Consider the following 19,745-nt stretch of genomic DNA (forward strand, 5'->3'; position numbering starts at 1 on the left):
TTTGTTGACAGAAATGTGCTACACAAATCTTATTGATGAATAATATAGAAAAATAGAAACACTGAATTACTATTATCTTTTTAATTTTAATTTTTATTTTTTGAGACAGGGTCTCTTTCTGTTGTGCAGGTTGGAGTGCAGTGGCCCAATCTTGGCTCACGGCAGCCTCTACTGCTCGCACTGGAGCCACTCTTCTGCCTGTAGAGCAGCTGGGACCACAGCCGCGCACCACCACTCCCAGCTAATTTTTAATTTTTAATTTTTTTTTTTTTTTGAGACGTTGTATCGCTCTATCTCCCAGGCTGGAATGCAGTGGCGCAATCTCGGCTCACTGCAAGCTACGCCTCCCGGGTTCACGCCATTCTCCTGCCTCAGCCTCCCGTGTACCTGGGACTACAGGCACCCACCACCACGCCTGGCTTGTTTTTTATTTTTGTATTTTTAGTAGAGATGGCGTTTCACCGTGTTAGCCAGGATGGTCTTGATCTCCTGACCTCGTGATCCGCCGGCCTCAGCCTCCCAAAGTGCTGGGATTACAGGCATGAGTCACCACGCCCGGTCTAATTTTTAAATTTTTTGTAGAGATGGGGTCTCACTACGTTGCCCTGGCATGTCTCAAACTCCTGGGCTGAAGCAATCCCAGGTGTTAGCCACTGTGCCCTGCCACTTTATATTTACTTTAATAGAAAGAAACCTGACCAGAACCGGATACCGTGGCTCATGCCTGTAATCCCAGCACTTTGGAAGGCCGAGGTGGGTAGATCACCTGAGGTCACGAGTTCAAGACCAGCCTGGCCAACATGGTGAAACTCCAGCTACTAAAAATACAAAAATTAGCCGTTGTGGTGGGCGTCTGTAATCCCAGCTACCTGGGAGGCTGAGGCAGCAGAATCGCTTGAACCTGGGAGGCGGAGGTTGCAGTAAACTGAGATTGTGCCACTGCACTCCAGCCTGGGTGGCAGAATTAGACTCCCTCTCAAAAACAAACAAATAAAAAGAAACCTGACTAGTTTCACGCACGCACACACACACACACACACACACACACAATTTTGAATGGCCAATAAATATTTAAAAACATAATCTTCAGCAGGGCGAGGTGGCTCACGCCTGTAATTCCAGCACTTTGGGAGGCAGAGGCGGGCGGATCACAAGGTCAGTATCACCGGGCATAGTGGTGCGTGCCTGTAATCCCAGCTACTCAGGAGGCTGAGGCAAGGAGAATCGCCTAGAACCCGGGACCCAGGAGGCAGAGGTTGCAGTGAGCCGAGATCACGCCACTGCACTCCAGCCTGGGTGACAGAGCCAGACTCTGTCTCAAAAAACATAAATAAAAATTAAGAAAAAAAAAAAAAACAGGCCGGGCGCAGTGGCTCACGCCTGTAATCCCAATACTTTGGGAAGCCGAGGCGGGCAGATCACGAGGTCAGGAGATCGAGACCATCCTGGCTAACACGGTGAAACCCCATCTCTACTAAACATACAAAAAAAAAAAAAATTAGCCGGGAGTGTTGGCGAGTTCCTGTAGTCCCAGCTACTCTGGAGGCTGAGGCAGGAGAATGGCGTGAACCCGGGAGGCGGAGCTTGCAGTGAGCCCAGATCACACCACTGAACTCCATCCTGGACCACAGGAGCGAGAGACTGTGTGAAAAAAATAAAAATAAAATAAAAACCATAATCTCCACCGATTGAAAGTGCTTACAGAAAGTCCAATTATATAGCTTTTTACCTTTATCATTTTAAATTATTTTGAATTGGGTTTCTTTTTTTTTTTTTTTTTAACAAAATCTCGCTCGCCCAGGCTAGAGTGCAGTAGCGCAATGTCGGCTCGCTGCAGCCTCCGCCTCCCTGGTTCCACGGATGCTCCTGCCTCAGCCTCCAGAGTAGCTGGGACTGCAGGCGTGTGCCACCTTGCCGGCAAATATTTGTATTTTTTGATGAAGACAGGGTTTTACCATGTTGGCCAGGCTGGTCTCAAACTCCTGTCCTCTGGTGATCCACCCACTTCGGGCTCCCAGAGTGCCCGAATTACAGGCGGTGAGCCTGCGGAAGCATTTGCTGAAGCCTTTTAAAGCAAATCCGTACAATCATATCATTTTACTCCTGTGTGCTTGGCAGGCATCTTTCCCAATTTTATGAACACTTTCTTACATTACTGGTATGCCATTGTTACCTGTAACAAAATTAACTTCTTAGTATCATCTAACAGTAAGCGTGTAATCAAATGTTCCAATTGTCTCAAAATATGTTTTTACAGTTGGTTTATTTGTATCATCATCCAAACAAAGACCACACACATATTTAGACATTATGTCTCAAGTTTCTTTTCATCTAGAGCAGCTCCCTCCTTTTTTATGCCTGTGTGACTAAAATTTTAATAGTTATAAGGAAGATAAAAGTAATCCAGAAAAAGGAAAAAAAATATATCGATAGACATGAAGGAAAATTAAAATGGTACCTAGGCCAGGCTTGGTGGCTCCCGCCTGAAGTCCCAGCACTTGGAGAGGCAGAGGTGGGTGGATCACTTGAACCCAGGAGTTCGAGACCAGCCTGGGCAACATAGTGACTGACACCCAGTCTCTACAAAAAATACAAAAATTAACCCGATGTGGTGGGGCACACCTGTAATCCCAGCTACTCAGGTGACTGAGGCTGGAGAATCGCTTGAACCCGGGAGGCAGAGGTTGCAATGAGCTGAGATGACTCCACTGCACTCCAGCCTGGGCGACAGAGCAAGACCCTGTCCCATCTCCCAAAAAAAAAAAAAAAAAAAAAAAAAAGAAAGGAAAGGATGTACTTTAGGAACCAGGAAGATTAAAAATTATGCTAGAAAGATGGGCTGATCTGCAAAAAGGAAGAGGAAGGGCAAAATGAATCATAAATACATTTATTATTACAAGTAAATACTGCCTGTATAAAATAATAAAAATATTCATAAGGGCATTTTAAAAAGTCAGTAAAATGCTGTCCAGTACTAGTTGGCTAGTCTGGAGAAGTTCAATACGTAATTGGTCAAATCAATTTGTTACATCCACAAAATAGATTATAAAAATACATTATTAAGATGAAATAGACTTATAAACATGGGGGAAAAGAAAGTGTGGAAATGTTAGTATATTGATCATATTTGTGAAAATGTATGAATATTCTACGTTTAACTGTATTTTAGGAAAAAATTAGGGAAGGGATATTTTCACATTTTACATAGTATGCTACCATATATAAATTCATTACAGAAATGATGTTATTTTTATTATTCTGGACAACAAAGGATTTCCTTGTTTTCTTTTTTCCAATAATAAAAACAACCCTTTTTTTTTTTTTTTTGGTGGTTACTAGGCAACGATCGCTGGACTCAACCACCCTCGAATGTTGGGGGGAGACGGTGTTTTTCTCGATTTCGCCCCAAGGAGGGTGCTCGGACTTCGACGTGCCACCATCTTTGAGCAGGGCACAGCTGTTTACAGCTTTGGAATGGAAATCTGGCTGAATGGTGGTTGCTTGGCAACGCCCAGCCACGGTCGCCACCTTTGAGTAGGGCACGTTGTTTACTACTATAACCTAGAGGGAATGTGGTTGCTAGGCAACGCTTTGGGACCGTCGCAATCTTTGATGGGGGCACAACTGTTTTTCCCGTTTAGAGTGTAAATCATCAAAGCCTACAGGATGGTGGCTAGGCAAGGCCTTGGCGCAGTCATCATCTTCAATCCGGCCTCTGGGTTCTCCTTACCTCCTCCGAGAGACAAGAAAGGTTTGCCAATTCAATTAGCCGCCATCTTTGTTAGGGGTACCATGACTTCCGGCCGGGGCGGAAGAGAACCTAATGGGCTTGGGGGAGGTGCCTGAATAGGGTTTGAGGGTCTGTTTGAGTTGGGTGAAGAAGGCGGGAAATTAATCCTCTTCCAATCAGCTCCCCATCTCGCCCTCTGGCGGCTCCGGACCACAGGCCGAGTTACTGTGATTACCGGCATGCTCCAAGACCGGCACTGACAGTCCCCACGTGGGGGACCGCGGTGGGAGTCCTAAATGGGGGAGGAGGGGACGGGCGGCACCGTTCATCTGCTGTGCCTCGCGGCGTCCAGCGGGGTCCCCCTGTTCTGCAGGAGCAGTCGCGGCGGCGCCCCCGCCCGTCAGCAGGTGGGGCCTTGGACGCCTGTATCTAAACCGAAGGGGGTTCGGTGTTTTGACTCTGGGTCTTCAAGGCAGTAGGGGCTGGGGAGGTTTCAGTGTTGAGTTTGTAGGACCGAGGAGGCAATGCACCAATAAGCCTGATTCCCCAAAGAGGCACTGCCAGGGTATATGGAAAGAGGATGGGGCTGGGAGCTGGCACGCTTAGGTCCTAAGGAGGAGGGGATGGGGTGGTGCTCCTGTCTGATGTCCCTAACCCCTCCTTAGCTCCCGTTCTCTGTCATCGGTTCCCTCAATGGAGTCCATATGTTTGGGCAGAATCTGGAGGTGCAGCTGAGCTCTGCGAGGACCGAGAACACGACTGTGGTGTGGAAAAGCTTCCATGACAGGTCCCCAGGAGGGAACGTGGGACAGGGACAGGGCCTGGGTGATAGTCCCTGTTGAAGATGACCTCGGAGGCCTTCCAGCTCTCTAAAACCAGCTGTTAATTTGGCTGTGGGATCTTTAGCAAGCCAGTTACCCTCTTTGATCCCTGATGTTTTCTATAAGAAAGGAAGTTTGGGCTGAGGGAGGATGTATCTGGTGTTCTGGAATCGATGGGCAGACTCCAACATACCCCTTCCTGATTCCCAAGGCCTTGACTCATTCTTCTCACTTCCATTCCACAGCATCACCCTCATTGTTCTGTCATCTGAGGAGGGCATCTCTGAGCTGAGGCTGGAGAGACTACTCCAAATGGTGTTTGGAGCCATGGTGAGACTCACCAGTCCTCTTTTCTCCCCAAACCAGCATCTGAGATCTCAGCATCCTTCTCCCTCAGACCTAGGAGTCCAGACCACCAACACTTCCTCCCTCAGAACCCAGGAATCTTTTTTTTTTTTTTTTTTTTTTTGAGACAGAGTCTCGCTCTGTTGCCCAGGCTGGAGTGCAATGGTGTGATCTTGGCTCACTGCAACTTCCGCCTCCCAGGTTCAAGCAATTCTCGTGCCTCAGCTTCCCAAGTAGCTGGGATTACAGGCACGCGCCACCATGCCCAGCTAATTTTTGTATTTTTTGTAGAGACAGGGTTTCACTGTGTTGGCCAGGCTGTTCTCAAACTCCTGACCTCAAGTGATCCACCCACGTTGGCCTCCAAACGTGCTGGAATTACAGGCATGAGCCACCGCGTCCGGCCCAGCCACAACCCAGGAATCTTGACCCCCCAGTCCCCAGACCCAGAAGTGGGAGTCCTAGCCTCCTCTTCCTTCAGACCCAGGAGTTCAAGTCCCAGCCCCTCCTGTCTTAGAACTAGTTGCCCAGGGCCCATCCTCTCCTATATGGTTCTCCTAGGTCCTTCTTGTGGGACTTGAAGAACTGACCAATATCCGCAATGTGGAGAGACTGAAGAAGGACTTGAGGGTGAGGTTGCGGGGCATGAGGGTGGGAAGTTAGGATACCTGGGCACTGCCATTTGGGAACTACAGTTCCCAGCAGCCCCTGGGGCAGCCTGGTCCCACAGGTTCTTGGTTATCTGACCCTGAGCCCACCTGAATGCTAGGCTGGTCCCTTCTTATTCTCCTAGGCCAGCTACTGCCTCATCGACAGCTTCCTAGGGGACTCGGAGCTCATCGGGGACCTGACCCAGTGTGTGGACTGTGTGATTCCTCCAGAGGGGTCCCTCTTGCAGGTACTGGGGATGCTATGGAAATACGTGTTCCGCTGGCCCTGGCTCAGTCCTCATCCTCTTTCTTCTGGACCATTGTCCCAACCTTCTCCTATCCTCTCAGTTTCCAGTCCTGTCCCCACCTGGTCCCAGAAGAATTTTTTTCTTTTTATTGTTTTTCTTTTCTTTTTTCTTGTTTTTCTTTTCTTTTTTCTTTCCTTTCTCTCTTTTTTTTTTGAGACATAGTTTTACTCTTGTCGCCCAGACTGGAGTGCAGTGGCACGATCTCAGCTCACTGCAGCCTCTGCCTCCTGGGTTCAAGCAATTCTTCTGCCTCAGCTTCCGGAGTAGCTGGGATTACAGGCACCTGCCACTACGCCCGGCTAATTTATTGTATTTTTAGTAGACATGGGGTTTTGCCATGTTGGCCAAGCTGGTCCCAAACTTCTGACACCTGCTTTGGCCTCCCACAGTGCTGGGATGACAGGCGTGAGCCACCGCACCTGGGCCATCTTTCTTTCTTTTCTGAGACAGGGTCTCGCTCTGTCATTCAGGCTAGAGCACAGTGGCTCAGTCATAGCTCACTGCAGCCTTGAACTCCTGGATTCAAGTGATCCTCTCATCTCAGCCCCCCCAGTAGCTGACACTATAGGTACATGTCACCACGTTCAGCTAATTTTTTTAAGAGATGGACTGGGGTTGGGGATGAGTGTCCACTAAGTTGCCCAGGCTGGTCTCAAACTCCTGGGCTCAAGCAGTCCTCCCCCCTCAGCCTCCCATACTGCTCGGATGACAGGTGTGAGCCATCACACCCCACCACCAGAAGAATCCTATATCCAGAGCTGGCCCTGCCCCTTTCCTGCTCACAGCCCTCCCGCAGCCTCCACCTCCCCCAGGACAAGGTCCCAGCCCCTCAGCCTGGTGTTTGAAGGCCTGTGGCACGTGGCACCCCCTAACCTGTTGCTAAATCCACAATCTACCTCCACCCTGCGGCCTCACAGACCCCAGAGATCCCAACGACTTTCCAACCTTGGTACCTGCTCTTCCTCCCGTCTCTCAGATCTCTAGCTACCCCTACTTAAATACTGCTCTTGCTGACTTGCCTGGTGTGGGCGCCTCCCAGCAGTGTGACTCTCAGCAGGTGACTTGGCTTCTCTACATTGCTGATGGTGCCTACTCAGCATGTAACAGGCCTTGATGAACAGTAGCTGCTGTGGTTACATCATTAGCTTCAGTCTGCACACTCAGGCTAGGTGTGTAATCAGACTTCACAGTGTGAGTTGGGGATGTGACTTCGTATGAAGGTGAAGGAACTCAGGCTCAGAGAGGGTGAGATGCAGGAGCATGGCCACTCCACGAGCTTGGGGCTGGCTGTGGGTTTCTCCCTATTCCCTGCCCACCTGGGAAGTCGCTGCCAACCCCTACACCTGTCTGCGACTCCCAGTTCTCCTGCCTCCCTTACCCAGGAAGCCCTCTCCCGGTTCGCGGAGGCCACGGGCACGGCATTCGTCAGTCTGGTGGTGTCGGGCCGGGTGGTGGCAGCAACGGAAGGTTGGTGGCGGCTGGGAACGCCCGAGGCTGTGCTGCTCCCCTGGCTGGTGGGGTCCCTGCCGCCGCAGACCGCTCGCGACTACCCGGTGTACCTGCCGCACGGGAGCCCCACGGTGAGTGGGTGGGGCGGACGGGGCAGAGGGATGTGACCTGGGGGCCGAGTCGCTAGGAAGCGGGATCTGCGATGGAAAGGGGCTGGGCCGCGGTCAGCCCCAGCCTGTGCCCTGCTTCAGGTCCCACACCGGCTCCTGACCCTGACACTGCTGCCAAGCCTGGAGCTGTGTCTACTCTGCGGGCCAAGCCCACCCCTCAGCCAGTTGTATCCACAGGTGAACCTGCGCCACGTCCCGCTTTCCCCCTTAGGACACCCTGTACCTGCAAGGCCCTTCCCGACCACCCAGCCCTGCCAGCGGCTTCTTTCCCCAGCCCCGCCCCTTCTGGACTCCGCTCCAGTCATTCACCTTCCCCGCAAGATTGGCCACTCCCGCGCGTCCTCTGTACTTCCAGGCCTCGCCCCTTCCCTGGTCCCTTCTGCCCTCCGCCCTCCACTGTTCTCGTAGGCCCCGCCCCTCCCGATTGACCACGCCCCTGCCCTCGTGCACTCCCCCGCCGGCCCCGCCTTCCCATAATGACCACGCCCCCTGCAGCTTCTGGAGCGCTGCTGGCAGCCACTGCTGGACCCGTTGCGGGCCTGTCTGCCGCTGGGACCCCGAGCGCTGCCCAGTGGCTTCCCCCTTCACGCAGACATCCTCGGGTAGGGCTCGGATGGAGGGAGTGGGTTGGGGGTCATGTCCTCTTCCCCAACCATAACATTCCCTTCCCTTTCCCACAGGCTGCTGCTCCTCCACCTGGAACTGAAACGCTGCCTCTTCACCGTGGAGCCCTTGGGGGATAAAGGTGACTGAGGACGGGCAGGGGCAGGAGGAGCGTGGGCCGGGGAGGGGCTCTGCATCACCGCCTTTTCCTCAGCAGAGCCTTCACCAGAACAGCGCCGGCGCCTCCTCCGAAACTTCTATACCCTGGTCACCTCCACGCACTTCCCACCAGGTCAGCGGCAGGCACAGTGCTCCCACTGCGCAGGCGGGGACACTGAGTCTCTGGTCACGCAAAGTGGGAGTAGGAGGTGGGGCTGGAGGAACCGGATGAACCCAGCATGCACTGGGCCATAGGGCTGAACCCAGCATGCACTGGGCCATAGGGCTGTGGTTTTCCTTGAGATCTGAGATTTGATGCAGATGGGAAGGGCGATCCTCTTTAGCAATACACATGGCAAACACGGCAGCAACACAGGAGCTCCAGTAGCCTTTTCCAGGAGGGAAGGGAGGGGAAGGGAGGTCCCTGCCTGGCTTCAGAACCTCCTAGATCATAGTTAACAATAGTTAACAGTGAGACCTCACCTCTTCCCAGTGCCTTTACATGTAATGAAAGAATGAAATTACTTGATCCTCACAAGCGAGGACTATCCTGTTACCTCATCATTCCCATATTACAGATGAGGAACCTGAGGCTCAGCTTATGAGTGGCACAGCCATATTCGAACACAGGGGATCTGGCTCCCATATCCATACAGTCCAGCACTCTGCACTACTGCTGAAAGCACAGACTTTGCTGATAGGCTTGGGGGATGGAGGAGGTTTTCACAGGGTTAGAAAGGAAAAATTGTCGTAGAACCCATAAAGGCCCAGAGAGACAAAGGAAGGGACCTGGGATGGCGCTATGACCCCAGTGAAGCCCGGATGAATGCAGCACAGTGGTCAAGAGCTCCATCTGGGGGGCTGTACCCCTTCTTAGCTGTGCGACTCCACCTCTCCCTGGCCCCTACCTGCTTCCCTCCACCCACCTCATGCAGTGGGGCGGGTGGGCTCCTGGAAAAGGCTACTGGAGCTCCTGTGTTTCTGCCGTGTTTGCCATGTGTATTGCTAAGAGGATCGCCTGCAGCTGCAGTTTCCCCAGGAATGGGGGCCAAGGCTGAGAAAGAAGAGGGTGAGCTGAGTGAGAGCATCATGGTCTTCAAGTTGCTGACAGCTTGCTAGAACCCCGAGGCCCTGCCCTGGCAGAAGGCTCCCAAAACCTGTGCTCAGAGACCCCACGCGTTCAGAACTTGGGCCCAGGATGTAGTGTGGCTTCCAAAGGTTAGCATGCTACTTGTCACCTCAGTGCCCCCTGTTCTTTCCCCAGAGCCAGGGCCACCAGAGAAGACAGAAGATGAGGTCTACCAGGCCCAGCTGCCCAGAGCCTGCTACCTGGTGCTGGGGACTGAGGAGCCAGGCAAAGGAGTGCGTCTGGTGGCCCTGCAGCTGGGGGTTCGGCGGCTGCTGCTGCTGCTGTCTCCCCAGAGTCCCAGCCATGGGCTGCGAAGCCTAGCCACCCACACTCTGCATGCCCTCACCCCACTTCTTTGACTACCTAGCAGTGGGTGATGGACACAGACATGGCGCTGTTAGCGTCTCTCTGTTTATTCGCTCACAATAATACACAGCCCCTGGATGGGGAGGGGGTAGGAGGGGCTACGACAGGGTGGGGTGGGAGGGGAGGAGGCATCCACTTCCCTTGCCCCTCTCCCCTCTGTGCTTGGGAGGGGGGAAGGGAGGGAGGGGGCTCCCCCTAACCCCCCAGAATGTAAACAGCAGCAGATGAACAAAAATAAAAATACAAAAGGCCGGAGGAAGGTCCCAGGCATCCCCCAACCCCGGGCGTCTTCTCTGTCACCAGTGGAGGTCCCCCATCCACCAAAGCTGCCTCAGTCCAAGGGGCTGCCCAGTGCCGGCCACATCCCCGGGGGCAGAGTCCAGGGCTCAGAACTGCTGTGCCAGCAGCTCACACAGGTGACGGGAGACGGGCTCCTTGCTGGTGCGCAGGGTCAGCCGATACATCTGGGTGGGGACATTGGGGGCAGAACTCAGAAGAGATGGGGAACCCAGGGAAGTGGGGACACAAGGGAGATAGAAGAAAGAAGGATAAAGGGGCCAGAAAGGTGATACAAGACACAGGAGAGGAGAATGTAAGAATGAAATCAACAGAGGAGCCAGAAAGGAGAGAAATTATAAATGAGGAGAGAAAGGTGGAAACGATATGGAAAGGTAGAAATCAGGGAGGGACAGGAAGGGGACAGGAAGAGGGGAGGAAGACCAGAGGTTGGAGACAGGAGAGAAGATTGATGGATAAAGAGGAGGAAAAGTGGACAAAGAGATGCGAGAGGAGGAGGGTCAAAGGGGGGACGTGAATTGAACAGTGAGGCAGGAAGAGTGGGCACAGAGATGACAGGTGGTCTTCCTGCCGACCTCGGGCCTCCCACGGCAGCACTCACCTGGGCCTGGGCGTTGGGTTCCAGCCGGAGCAGACAGCCCACCTGCAGGGCTTTAGTCTGGATGATCCCTGCCCCCACGAAGTTCTCAGGGTTGGGGTCCACATTGTCCAGGAGAGCAGAGCCAAACCCCAGAAGCTGGGAGGGAGGGGGGCCGCCGTCAGAGAGTGCCAGAGCTGTCAGTTACCACACAGTGGCATCCCAGATCCCAAAAACCCTTGGGGATGGGAATTGGCCCCACTTTACAGATGGGAAAACAGAGGCTCAGAGAAGCAAAGCAGCCCTAGGCCAGCAAACACGCCCGCGGTCTCTCACCTTGGCCTTAGTAACTTCTGCGTCCATGGGGTGGTTGGCTTTGAAGATTTTCTGCGCTTCCTGTTGAGGGCTGGGGACCGGGAAGGTTCAAGTCAGGGACCTGGACGGCCCGACCCGCCCACCCGGAGGCGCGGCTTTGGCGCCGCCCCCTCCCCACCCCTCACAGGCTCAGCTGCTTCCAGCGCTGGAAGAAATCCTGGGCCGCCATCTCTGTGGGCTGGAAGAACTTGTTGATGGTCACTGGGAGCTTCAGGGTGAGGGCCTGGGGGGCGCCACCGTACCTGGTGGGGTGAGGGGGAGGCTCCGTTAGGCCCCGCCCCTTGCCCCGGAGGCCCCGCCCACTGGCCGCGCCGCACCTCACTTACCGGAAGCGCACGGACAGCAGCGGGGGCGTCAGGAAGTCCCGCAGACACTCAATATTGAGCACCTGCTGCACCTGCGCGCCGCCATCTACCTGCGCCGCCACGCGCTTGGTCTGCACAGCCAGCTGTGCCCGCCAGCGGTCAAGGAAGCCAGACAGAGGCGGCGGGCCCCCGGGAGGTCTGGGTCAGGAACCCCAGAGCTGCCGGCAGCTCCCGCCTGCAGGTCTTTGAGGGACCCCATGGTGCAATCCTGGACTCAATCCTACAAGGTTCAACTACAAAGTTCATACTATGGAAACCTCTGAGGCGCCCCCTAGGTGCCTCCTTTGGCCTCCCACAATGTCACACCGCACTGAGACATAATAGTATTAGCTCTGGAGGCTGACTTGGGTTTGAATCCCATCTCTTACCCACCTGAGTGGCTGTGGGCAGCCACTTAACCTCTCTAAGCCTCTGGACATGTGTAAGATTGGGCAACATGGCAAGACCCCATCTCTACAAAAAAAATTAGCCAGGTGTGGTGATGTGCACCTGTACTCCCAGCTACTTGGAAGGCTGAGGCAGAAGGATGCCTTGAGCCCAGAAGATCGAGGCTGCAGTGAGCAGTGTTCGTGCCACTGCACTCCCGCTTGGGTGAGTGAGGCCCTGTCTCAACAAAAGGACATGTGTAAAATGTCCTCAGGAGTTGATGAAATAATCCAGCCGGGTGTGGTGGCTCATGCCTGGAATCCAGCACTTTGGGAGGCCAAGGTGGGAAGGATCACTGAGCCCAAGGGTTTGAGACAAGCCTGGGCAACACAGTGAGGCCTCATCACTATTTAAAAAAAAAATCCATTACAAGTACTTGTCTGTGTGCCCGGTACATGGTAAGTACACAAAGATGGTAACCATTAGTAGTATCGTCATCTGCATCCGTATCAGTAGCCCACTGGGAAGGCCTGGGTCTCATGTTCTCTTGCCACTGCCTCCACGGAGCTGCCTGCACGAGCCTCTGGAAATTATGGAAGAGGGAATTTTGTTTCTGATTTTTTTGAGACAGGGTCTCACTCTGTCGCCCAGAGTGGAGTGCAATGATACAATCTCAGCTCACCACAACCACCACCACCAGGCTCAAGCGATTCTCCTGTCTCAGCCTCCTGAGTAGCTGGGATTATAGGCGCGCGCCACTACCACCCAGCTAATTTTTGTATTTTTAGTGGAGATAGGTTTTCACCATGTTGGCAAGGCTGGTCTTGAACTCCTGACCTCAAATGATCCGCTGGCCTCAGCCTCCCAGTGCTGGGATTACAGGCATGAGCCCCCACGCCCGGCCGGAAGGAGTTTTGGGGTCGAGCTTTTCTAATTTCATCAATGTGGAAATGGAGGCCCAGAGAAGGAACAGGGGGTACTGATACCTCCAGCCACCCTTCCAGGGTTTTCTAGATACTCCGATCTTCACAATAACCCTATGAGGAAGAGGAGGGTCTACATACACTTCACGGTGGGGACAGGAAGGCCCAGAGAGGCAAAGTGACTCAGCCTAGGTCATACAGGAGGAGGCCCTGATCAGCGTCTGGACCCGCAGGCCTGGCTTCTGAGTGCAGGAGGTGCTGGCATCATGACATGGAGCCCAGTGGAGGACAATGGCAGGACACGGAAGGTGCCAGACAGGGACAAACTGAGGCCTGGAGCAGGTGAGTTCCGGAAGTAATGCCTCCCACACACCACTTCACTGTCATCTCCTGTCCTGGGGGAAGGAACCCCACCCCCATCTTACAGATGCAGACACTGAATCTCAGAGAAGTAACTGCGTGCCCAAGAGGGCTAAAGAGAAGTGTGGACCTGGGTCAGCCAGCTTCCCCACGATGAGGAAGGCCGACCTGGAGAGGCAGGCCTGGAGGCAGGAGGCTGGGCCGGGCCTGAGAGGATATGAGTCTGGAGGTCTCCGGGGTGGACCACAGTGGGTGAGAAATTCTGGAACTGCACCGAGGTCTTGTTGCCATAGAAGAGATACATGCGGCCTGTAGTAGGTGGAGGAGGCAGAGCTCCATCTGAGTCCCTCTGACCCCTTCCCCAGGCCCAACCCAAGGTCTCCCTCCCACCCATTCCCACAGTCTCCTGGGACACACCTAGGTTCTGCCGGAACTCTGACTTGACTCCAATCTGCAGCAGCTGGTTCTCGAACAGAACCCCGTTGTTCTTACACACAAACCTGGGTGAGGGTGGCAGGAGGCGCAGGATGACGGGGGTGCCTGTCTGCACCTGACCTAGGCTCTGCACCTGTCCCCATTCCCCTCCCCCACCTCTCCCAGGACTCACTTATTCAGCAGTTCATCGGCTTCCGGAATGGGAGGGCCGATGTCTTCAGGACCTGGGCTGGAGGCAGGGAGTGGAGTGAGATGGGAAGGGACTTGGTGGGGAGGGGCGAAGACCCAGAGCGATTGAGTGTGAGAACAAACCCTAAGGACAGAACCCCAGAACCACATATCCAGACCCCTCACAGAGCTTCGAGGAACCTCACATCCGTCCAGCAGTGGCCTCCAATGGGAATGGGACCCTGGCCCGTGCCCCCGCATCGGCAGGCACCAAGTTTCCCTTTCCTCAAAGTCCCTGCCTCTGCTGCTCATCAGGAACCCGTTGACAAGAGCTCCCAGTCCCCTAACTCTCCCTGGGGACACCCGAGTCTGCCCCCCCGCGACCTCCCACCCCAGGCCACCCCTTACTCAGCAGCTGGAGCTGGGTCAGCCAGCAAAGCCATGGGGCTCTCGGGGGCAGGCGGCTCCAGCTCGCTGGGCCATCCAATCCCAGAGCAGACAAGAGAAGACAGGCGTGGCAGCCAATCCCAGACAGGCAGCAAGAGGGCCGGGGAGAGAGAGACAGAGAGGGAGAAGGGAAGGAGAGAAGGAGAAAAGGAAGAGCAGGCTGAGAAACGGTGACAGGAAAGGAGACAACGAAGGGTGGCCAGTGTCGGCGGAGTCCAGAGTGGGAGAGGGAGGGTGTGAGCAGGGAGGCTGGGGCAGAGGAGGCAGCAGCCAGGGCTGGCGAAGGCATCGGGATGGAGAGAGGAGTGAGTAGGGGGCTGGGGAGGGGCTCAGGGAAAATGCGGGCAGAGGCCGAGAAGGGACAGCCCTGGGGGTGGCTGTGAGAAGGGGCCCGGGCCCAGGGGGTGCTACCTGAGGAAGGCCTCCTCGGGGGTGGGCCCCAGGCTGGGCTGGGCGGCCGGGCCATCGAAGACGTCCACCAGGAGGTTCCCTGCCCCTGCAGAAGCCGGGGGTGCTGCCGGGGGAGGGGCTGCCCGCAGCCCCAGGAGGTCGGCGGAGGGCGAGGGCGTCGACTGTAGGAAGCGCAGGTCATGGTGAGGACAGATGGCACCCTGGCAGGACCCAGCCCCAGGCACCCTGGCAGGGCCCACCCCAGGGGACTCACCACAGTGCTGGGGGTGGGCTCTACGCCCCCGTTGATGTCATTGCTGCTTGGGTCCCTCCGGCCATCATCCAGGGCACTGCCGGCCCCTGGCCCCTTCTTGCGTTTCAGCTTGGCCAGGATGGACGACTCGCGCTCGGGGAAGGGCGGCATCTCCTCCAGCACTGTAGCCTGGCGCGGTCGGGGTGGGGAAGGTCAGTTCGGGTCAGGAGGAGGGGAGAGCGGGAAGGGGGTGTGCCAGGGCGGGGAGGGACAAGGCTCTGACCAGGACGTCGGTGCTGGCCACCGAGCTGAGGGTGAGGTACTCCACGGCTCGCTGCTGCAGCTCCACGTCAGCATTGCGCAGCTGGGAGCCGGCCCGCAGCACGGCCTGGATGGTGGCCTTGGTCTCGGGGAAGAGGTTGATGAACTTGATGTAGGTGGACAGCAGCAGCGCCCGCGTCGCCACGCTGCACAGGTGGAACTTGGAGTGGAGCAGGGAGAACTGCACCGGGGGGCTGTGCGCGGGAGTGGGTGTCAGCGGGGCCAGGCTCCACTGCCCTCTCCCAGAAACCCCCTTGAGAGGCGCCCCTCCCCGGGATGGACCTGTCCCAGGACCCCAGGCCGCTGGAGGGGAGTGGCCCTCCCCAGGCACCAGGCAGAGGCCACAGTCACACTCTGTCCACGATCCTGGGACTGAGGTCCTCTCTTACCCTGCTAGGTGGGTTGGGGTGGAGGCCGAGAGGATGGGAGCCCATCACCGCCTACCCTGAGACCCCTGGGGATCCCTCAAGCCCTGGATCCCTCAGAAGTGTGTAGTGTTCCCCCCGCAGGCTGAGGCTCCCTCACCTGGAGCGGGGGTCCCCAGCAATCAGGTTCCCAAACTCCCCAAGGATGTAGCCGCCAACCTTCACCATGTTCTCATGACAGGCAGGGGCCTGGAGCGCCTGGGGGGGCGGGGAAGGGCGTGGAGAGGACAAGAATGAGCGCCCTCTCCGGGAGCACTGGGTGCAACCACCTCCTGACTGGTGGAACCCTCAAAGCTCTGCTGCGGGTGGGGTTATAGGTGGTAAACTGAGGCACAAAAAGGTTGAGTGACCGGCCCGAGCTCACACAGGCAGTAAAACAGGGCTGTGAGCCGGGCGTGGTGGCTCATGCCTGTAACCCTAGCATTTTGGGAGGCCGAGGCAGGCAGATTGCCCAAGCTCAGGAGTTTGAAACCAGCCTGGGCAACATGGTGAAACCCCATCTCTATTAAAAATACAAACAAATTAGCTGGGTGTGGTGGCACGCGCCTGTAGTACCAGCTACTGGGGAGGCTGAGGCAGGAGAATGGTTTGACGCCGGGAGGCGGAGGTTGCAGTGAGACAAGATCACGCCAAGGCACTCACTCCCCAATCCAGCCTGGGCGACAGAGTGAGACTCCGTCTCCAAAAAACAAACTAACACACCAAAAAAAAAAAAAACAAAAAAACCAGGGCTGTGCAGGGTCCCTTTCCTGGGACAGAGGGAAATGGAAACTACCGAGATCTGGGGCCGGGACTGCACACTGGGCTCCCCATGCCCAGGCCCTGGGGACTCCTCACATCAGGAGGGGGGAGGGACCCAGAGTCCTGGGTGCCCTGGGTTGGCCCAGAGAGGCAGAGGCCCCACTTTGAGGTCACAGCGGTGCAGAAGGAGGGTGGCCAGGGGCTGGCAGGCGCCACAGCCCCGGCCGTCCTTGCTCTGCCCCTAGGTCCTGTCGTGAGGTCATGGGGGTCAGGGTCAGGAATGCTGACCTCAAAGACCGTCTTGGCGGCGTAGCCCTGGACGTCATCACGGTTGGTGACGATCTGTAGCACACGGTACCACACCTCTTCACTCACGTAGTCGCCCGCGATGCGGATGAGGTTAAGGATGGTGTCCACATACCAGCTGTAGTCCACGGCGTACTTCTCAGCCAGGATGGCCACCTTCAGGACCTGCCGCCAGAGCGTGTGAGCGACAGAGTGCCCGCAGGCTGAGTCGGGCTTTCATTCACCTGGCTCTGGGCTCACCACTGCCCCCATCTGGAGACCCAGGAGTCCAGGTCCCAGCCCCTCCTCCCTCAGACCCAGGAATCCAGGCCACCAGCCACCTCTCCCTCAGATCCAGGTATCCAGCCTCCAGACCCTCTTCCCTCGGACCCAAGAGTCCAAGCCCCCCGTCACCCCCTCCCTCAGACCCACAAGTCCAGCCCGCACCCCGCAGCACTCACGATCTCCTCGCGGATGGCATAGTCGGCCGTCTCCAGGTACCGCAGCATCTCCGACACGATCTGCTTGGCATTGCTCCGGTCACACATGGCATAGAGGAGGTCAGCTGCCCGCTGCCGCACGCTGACGTCCCGCTCCGTCTGAGGGTGGACAGCAGGGCCCAGGTGTGTTTTAGACTCCCTGTTGGCACAGGGTTGGCCACCCAAGGGCCTCTGAGCCTCTGGTCTTTCTGAGGGGGGTGGCAGGCCCAAGTGGGCTCCAAGGGGTCACACCTTGAGGGCATTGATGACGGTGTCAATGTGCGTCTTGACGGCTTCGTGGGAGAACTCGGAACTGGCCAGCGTGCACATGCTCTCCAGGGCCAGGTAGCGCAGGTTGGTCTCCCGGTGCTGCAGGAACTGGCCCAGCTGGTTGCAGGCCCGAACCAGGAGGTTGGGCTCACTGCCCACAGGGGCCACAAGAAAGGGATAGTGAGAGAAACTGACAGGAGGAGGTGGAGGACTCGGGCCCCAGCTGACCCACCTCACAGCCCCCAAGGATCCAGGTCTTAACCTTGCCGGCTCTGCATTGCAGTCCTGCACCTCCAGTGACCCAGACAGCTGGGCCTTTGAGTCCAGAGAAAGATACCCAGCAATTCTGCCCCCAGGAAGCGCCCCAGCACCAACCTCACAGGTGACACTTCACAGCCCCATCCTCCTACTACCCTACCTAAAAGTTAAGATTCCCTGCCCTCTGCCTAGGACCCAGGAGTCCGGGCCTCCACGCCCCTCTTTCCTGGCGCTGGGCATCAGGCCCTGGTGGGCCCAGGCGGGCACCTGTCATAGTGGATGATGAGGCTGATGGTCTCGAAGAGGATGGCGTTCTTGGCGTTGGAGTGCTGCACCTTCTTGGATTTGGGGGGCTCCTGGGCCTTGTTGAGCACAGTCTCCAGACATTCCACCAGCCGCCCCTTCACGGCCGCATCCTCTGGGGAAATGAAGGGGACGCACCTGGCTGAGTGTCCTGCCCGCCTGACAAACCAGCTGGGGTGGTGGCCATGCCCCAGCTCCTGTCTTCCAAGGGAGGAGCTCGGGGTGCCTCTGACCTTGAGAATTCTGCAGCTCAGGGCCAGGGTCTCTGCTCCCTCAACCTCTTCCCAGCCCAGCAGAGGAGGTGAGAGAAGGCACCTCTGGAGACACAGGATCTATCCCCAGTCCTGGGCTCTCCTCCTACTCTGACCCTCAGGCAAGAGGTGGCACCCATGTGAGCCTCAGTTTCCTCATCTGCAGCTCTGAGGCTCCTTAGGTTTCTCACTAAGCAACAGAAGCTCCAGGAACCTTCCCAAGAGATGCCCCCAAACCCAGGCCTTCCCAAGGACTGGTGCGAGTGCCGAGCAGCCCCTGACAAAAATGCACCAGCCACCCACCCAAGTGTCCGTTCAGCAAGAGACCACAGGTGCCATCCTCTGGGCCTAGAGGCTGGGAGGTCAAAAGAGACAAGGCTCAACCAGGCGCCCCCTCACCCCCCAGAGCTCTCTACCACTGACAGATGCCAGCCAGAAGCTCACAGGAACACCAATCACTACATTTCCCAGCATGTGACGTCTTTTCAAGTGTATATAAGAGCTGTCAAGTATTCCAGCAAAAAATGCTGCTGCAAATCTATAGGAAAATTCACCAGATAGAGGAACAAGCTAAAAGACACCACAATGCAGCAATGAGGCCAGTTGCCACCATGGGACACATGGCAATGGCATCCCCTGGTTTCTCCAGAAATAGGTGTGGGGGCTAGTCCAGACTACGAGAAACCACCAAGACAGAATCCAATTTAAATCCTGTTTTTGTAAACAGGGAAACTGTGTCGCCCAGACTGATCTCAAACTCCTGGGCTCAAGCGATCCTTCTGCCTCAGTCTCCCAAAGTGCCAGGATTACAGTGTAAACCACTAAACCTGGCAGAATCCAATTGAATATGTGATCCTAGACTGTACTGTGATATATATTCTGGTTTTTTTTTTTTTTTTTGAGACAGAGTCTCACTCTGTCACCCAAGCTGGAGTGCAGTGGCGCAATCTTGGCTCACTGCAACCTCCGCCTCCCGGGTTCAATCGATCCTCCCATCTCAGCCTCCTGAGTAGCTGGGACTACAGTCATGCACCACCACACCTGGCTAATTTTTTGTATTTTTTGTAGAGATGGGGTTTCGCCATGTTGGCCAGACTGGTCTCGAACTCCTGAGCTCAAGTGATCCTCCTGCCTCAGCCTCTCAAATTGCTGGGATTACAGGTATGAGCTGCCATGCCTGGCCCAGAACAACATATTTAAAGGCAAAACATCATGATGTATGTAATTTACTTTTAAATATTTCAGAAGAAAATAAAACAAGAGCATGCATACATGGCAAAATGTGAAGTCTAAGTAATGACATCTCTCTACTTATGTGGATGTTGGGAAACTTTTCACAATTGCATGTGAAAAAAAAATGACTTGGAAACAAATTGGCAGTAGCCCACTACCATTTGCTGAAAAGGAGGTGACACAGGGTTGGTGTGTCCTCAGAGCCAGCCTCAGGACAGGGCTGTATCTGCAGTTCCTACACCACAGAGGGTTGGAGTGGGTGAGGTGCCTGCCCTGGGTGTACCACAGAATTACCAACTGGGCCTTCTGGGGTGGACGTGGGCTTAGAGCATGACCTAAGCCCTTCTTGACAGGATGAAAAAGAGGCCCAGAGAAGGAAGACATGTCCCCAGGGTCACACAACAGAATTTATCACTGGCTTCACACAAGATGGGCCTCTGGTGTCACCTCAATATCATACACTCAGTTATAGAGTGTGCACACACATGCCATG

General features: G+C 55.6%; 2 protein-coding genes across 3 annotated transcripts in view; one reads left to right on the forward strand and one right to left on the reverse strand.

Annotated features, from left to right (window-relative positions):
* Nucleotides 1–3,663: 3,663 nt before the first annotated feature.
* Nucleotides 3,664–10,008, forward strand: FUZ (fuzzy planar cell polarity protein). 2 transcript variants are annotated; one of them, XM_007997597.3, is made up of 11 exons: nucleotides 3,664–3,751; nucleotides 4,396–4,517; nucleotides 4,797–4,881; nucleotides 5,458–5,526; nucleotides 5,690–5,794; nucleotides 7,237–7,434; nucleotides 7,555–7,650; nucleotides 7,969–8,075; nucleotides 8,154–8,218; nucleotides 8,294–8,368; nucleotides 9,500–10,008. In XM_007997597.3, exons 2-11 carry the CDS (start codon nucleotides 4,435–4,437, stop codon nucleotides 9,721–9,723), a joined length of 1,107 nt encoding a protein of 368 aa, XP_007995788.1. In that variant the 5' UTR covers nucleotides 3,664–3,751; nucleotides 4,396–4,434; the 3' UTR covers nucleotides 9,724–10,008. The 2 variants fall into 2 exon arrangements, with proteins under 2 accessions (XP_007995788.1, XP_007995786.1); XM_007997595.3 differs by lacking the exon at nucleotides 3,664–3,751 and adding an exon at nucleotides 3,841–4,137.
* The window catches only part of AP2A1 (adaptor related protein complex 2 subunit alpha 1), a 40,129-nt gene continuing 30,145 nt past the window's right edge, over nucleotides 9,762–19,745 (reverse strand). The window contains exons 8-23 of the mRNA XM_073016170.1: nucleotides 17,733–17,883; nucleotides 17,190–17,358; nucleotides 16,920–17,057; nucleotides 16,462–16,644; nucleotides 15,533–15,630; nucleotides 14,970–15,201; nucleotides 14,708–14,875; nucleotides 14,455–14,615; nucleotides 13,601–13,657; nucleotides 13,411–13,493; nucleotides 13,212–13,302; nucleotides 11,306–11,428; nucleotides 11,105–11,221; nucleotides 10,941–11,010; nucleotides 10,629–10,763; nucleotides 9,762–10,194 (exon numbers count right to left, since the gene is read on the reverse strand). Coding sequence (XP_072872271.1) covers nucleotides 10,117–10,194; nucleotides 10,629–10,763; nucleotides 10,941–11,010; nucleotides 11,105–11,221; nucleotides 11,306–11,428; nucleotides 13,212–13,302; nucleotides 13,411–13,493; nucleotides 13,601–13,657; nucleotides 14,455–14,615; nucleotides 14,708–14,875; nucleotides 14,970–15,201; nucleotides 15,533–15,630; nucleotides 16,462–16,644; nucleotides 16,920–17,057; nucleotides 17,190–17,358; nucleotides 17,733–17,883 — 2,054 coding nt within the window. The 3' untranslated portion in view covers nucleotides 9,762–10,116. The remainder of the gene's footprint in view (nucleotides 10,195–10,628; nucleotides 10,764–10,940; nucleotides 11,011–11,104; nucleotides 11,222–11,305; nucleotides 11,429–13,211; nucleotides 13,303–13,410; nucleotides 13,494–13,600; nucleotides 13,658–14,454; nucleotides 14,616–14,707; nucleotides 14,876–14,969; nucleotides 15,202–15,532; nucleotides 15,631–16,461; nucleotides 16,645–16,919; nucleotides 17,058–17,189; nucleotides 17,359–17,732; nucleotides 17,884–19,745) is intronic.

Source organism: Chlorocebus sabaeus, chromosome 6 (genome assembly GCF_047675955.1).
Source record: "Chlorocebus sabaeus isolate Y175 chromosome 6, mChlSab1.0.hap1, whole genome shotgun sequence".
NCBI lineage: Eukaryota > Metazoa > Chordata > Mammalia > Primates > Cercopithecidae > Chlorocebus > Chlorocebus sabaeus.

What these genes read in the sequence shown, in the direction of transcription:
- FUZ (XM_007997595.3), top strand. Translation starts at nt 4,027, where the DNA reads ATGGGGGAGGAGGGGACGGGCGGCACCGTTCATCTGCTGTGCCTCGCG. An exon ending in GCGCCCCCGCCCGTCAGCAG is followed by an intron (nt 4,138 to 4,395) that starts GTGGGGCCTTGG and finishes ACCCCTCCTTAG; the next exon opens with CTCCCGTTCTCTGTCATCGG. An exon ending in TCAGCCAGTTGTATCCACAG is followed by an intron (nt 7,651 to 7,968) that starts GTGAACCTGCGC and finishes CGCCCCCTGCAG; the next exon opens with CTTCTGGAGCGCTGCTGGCA.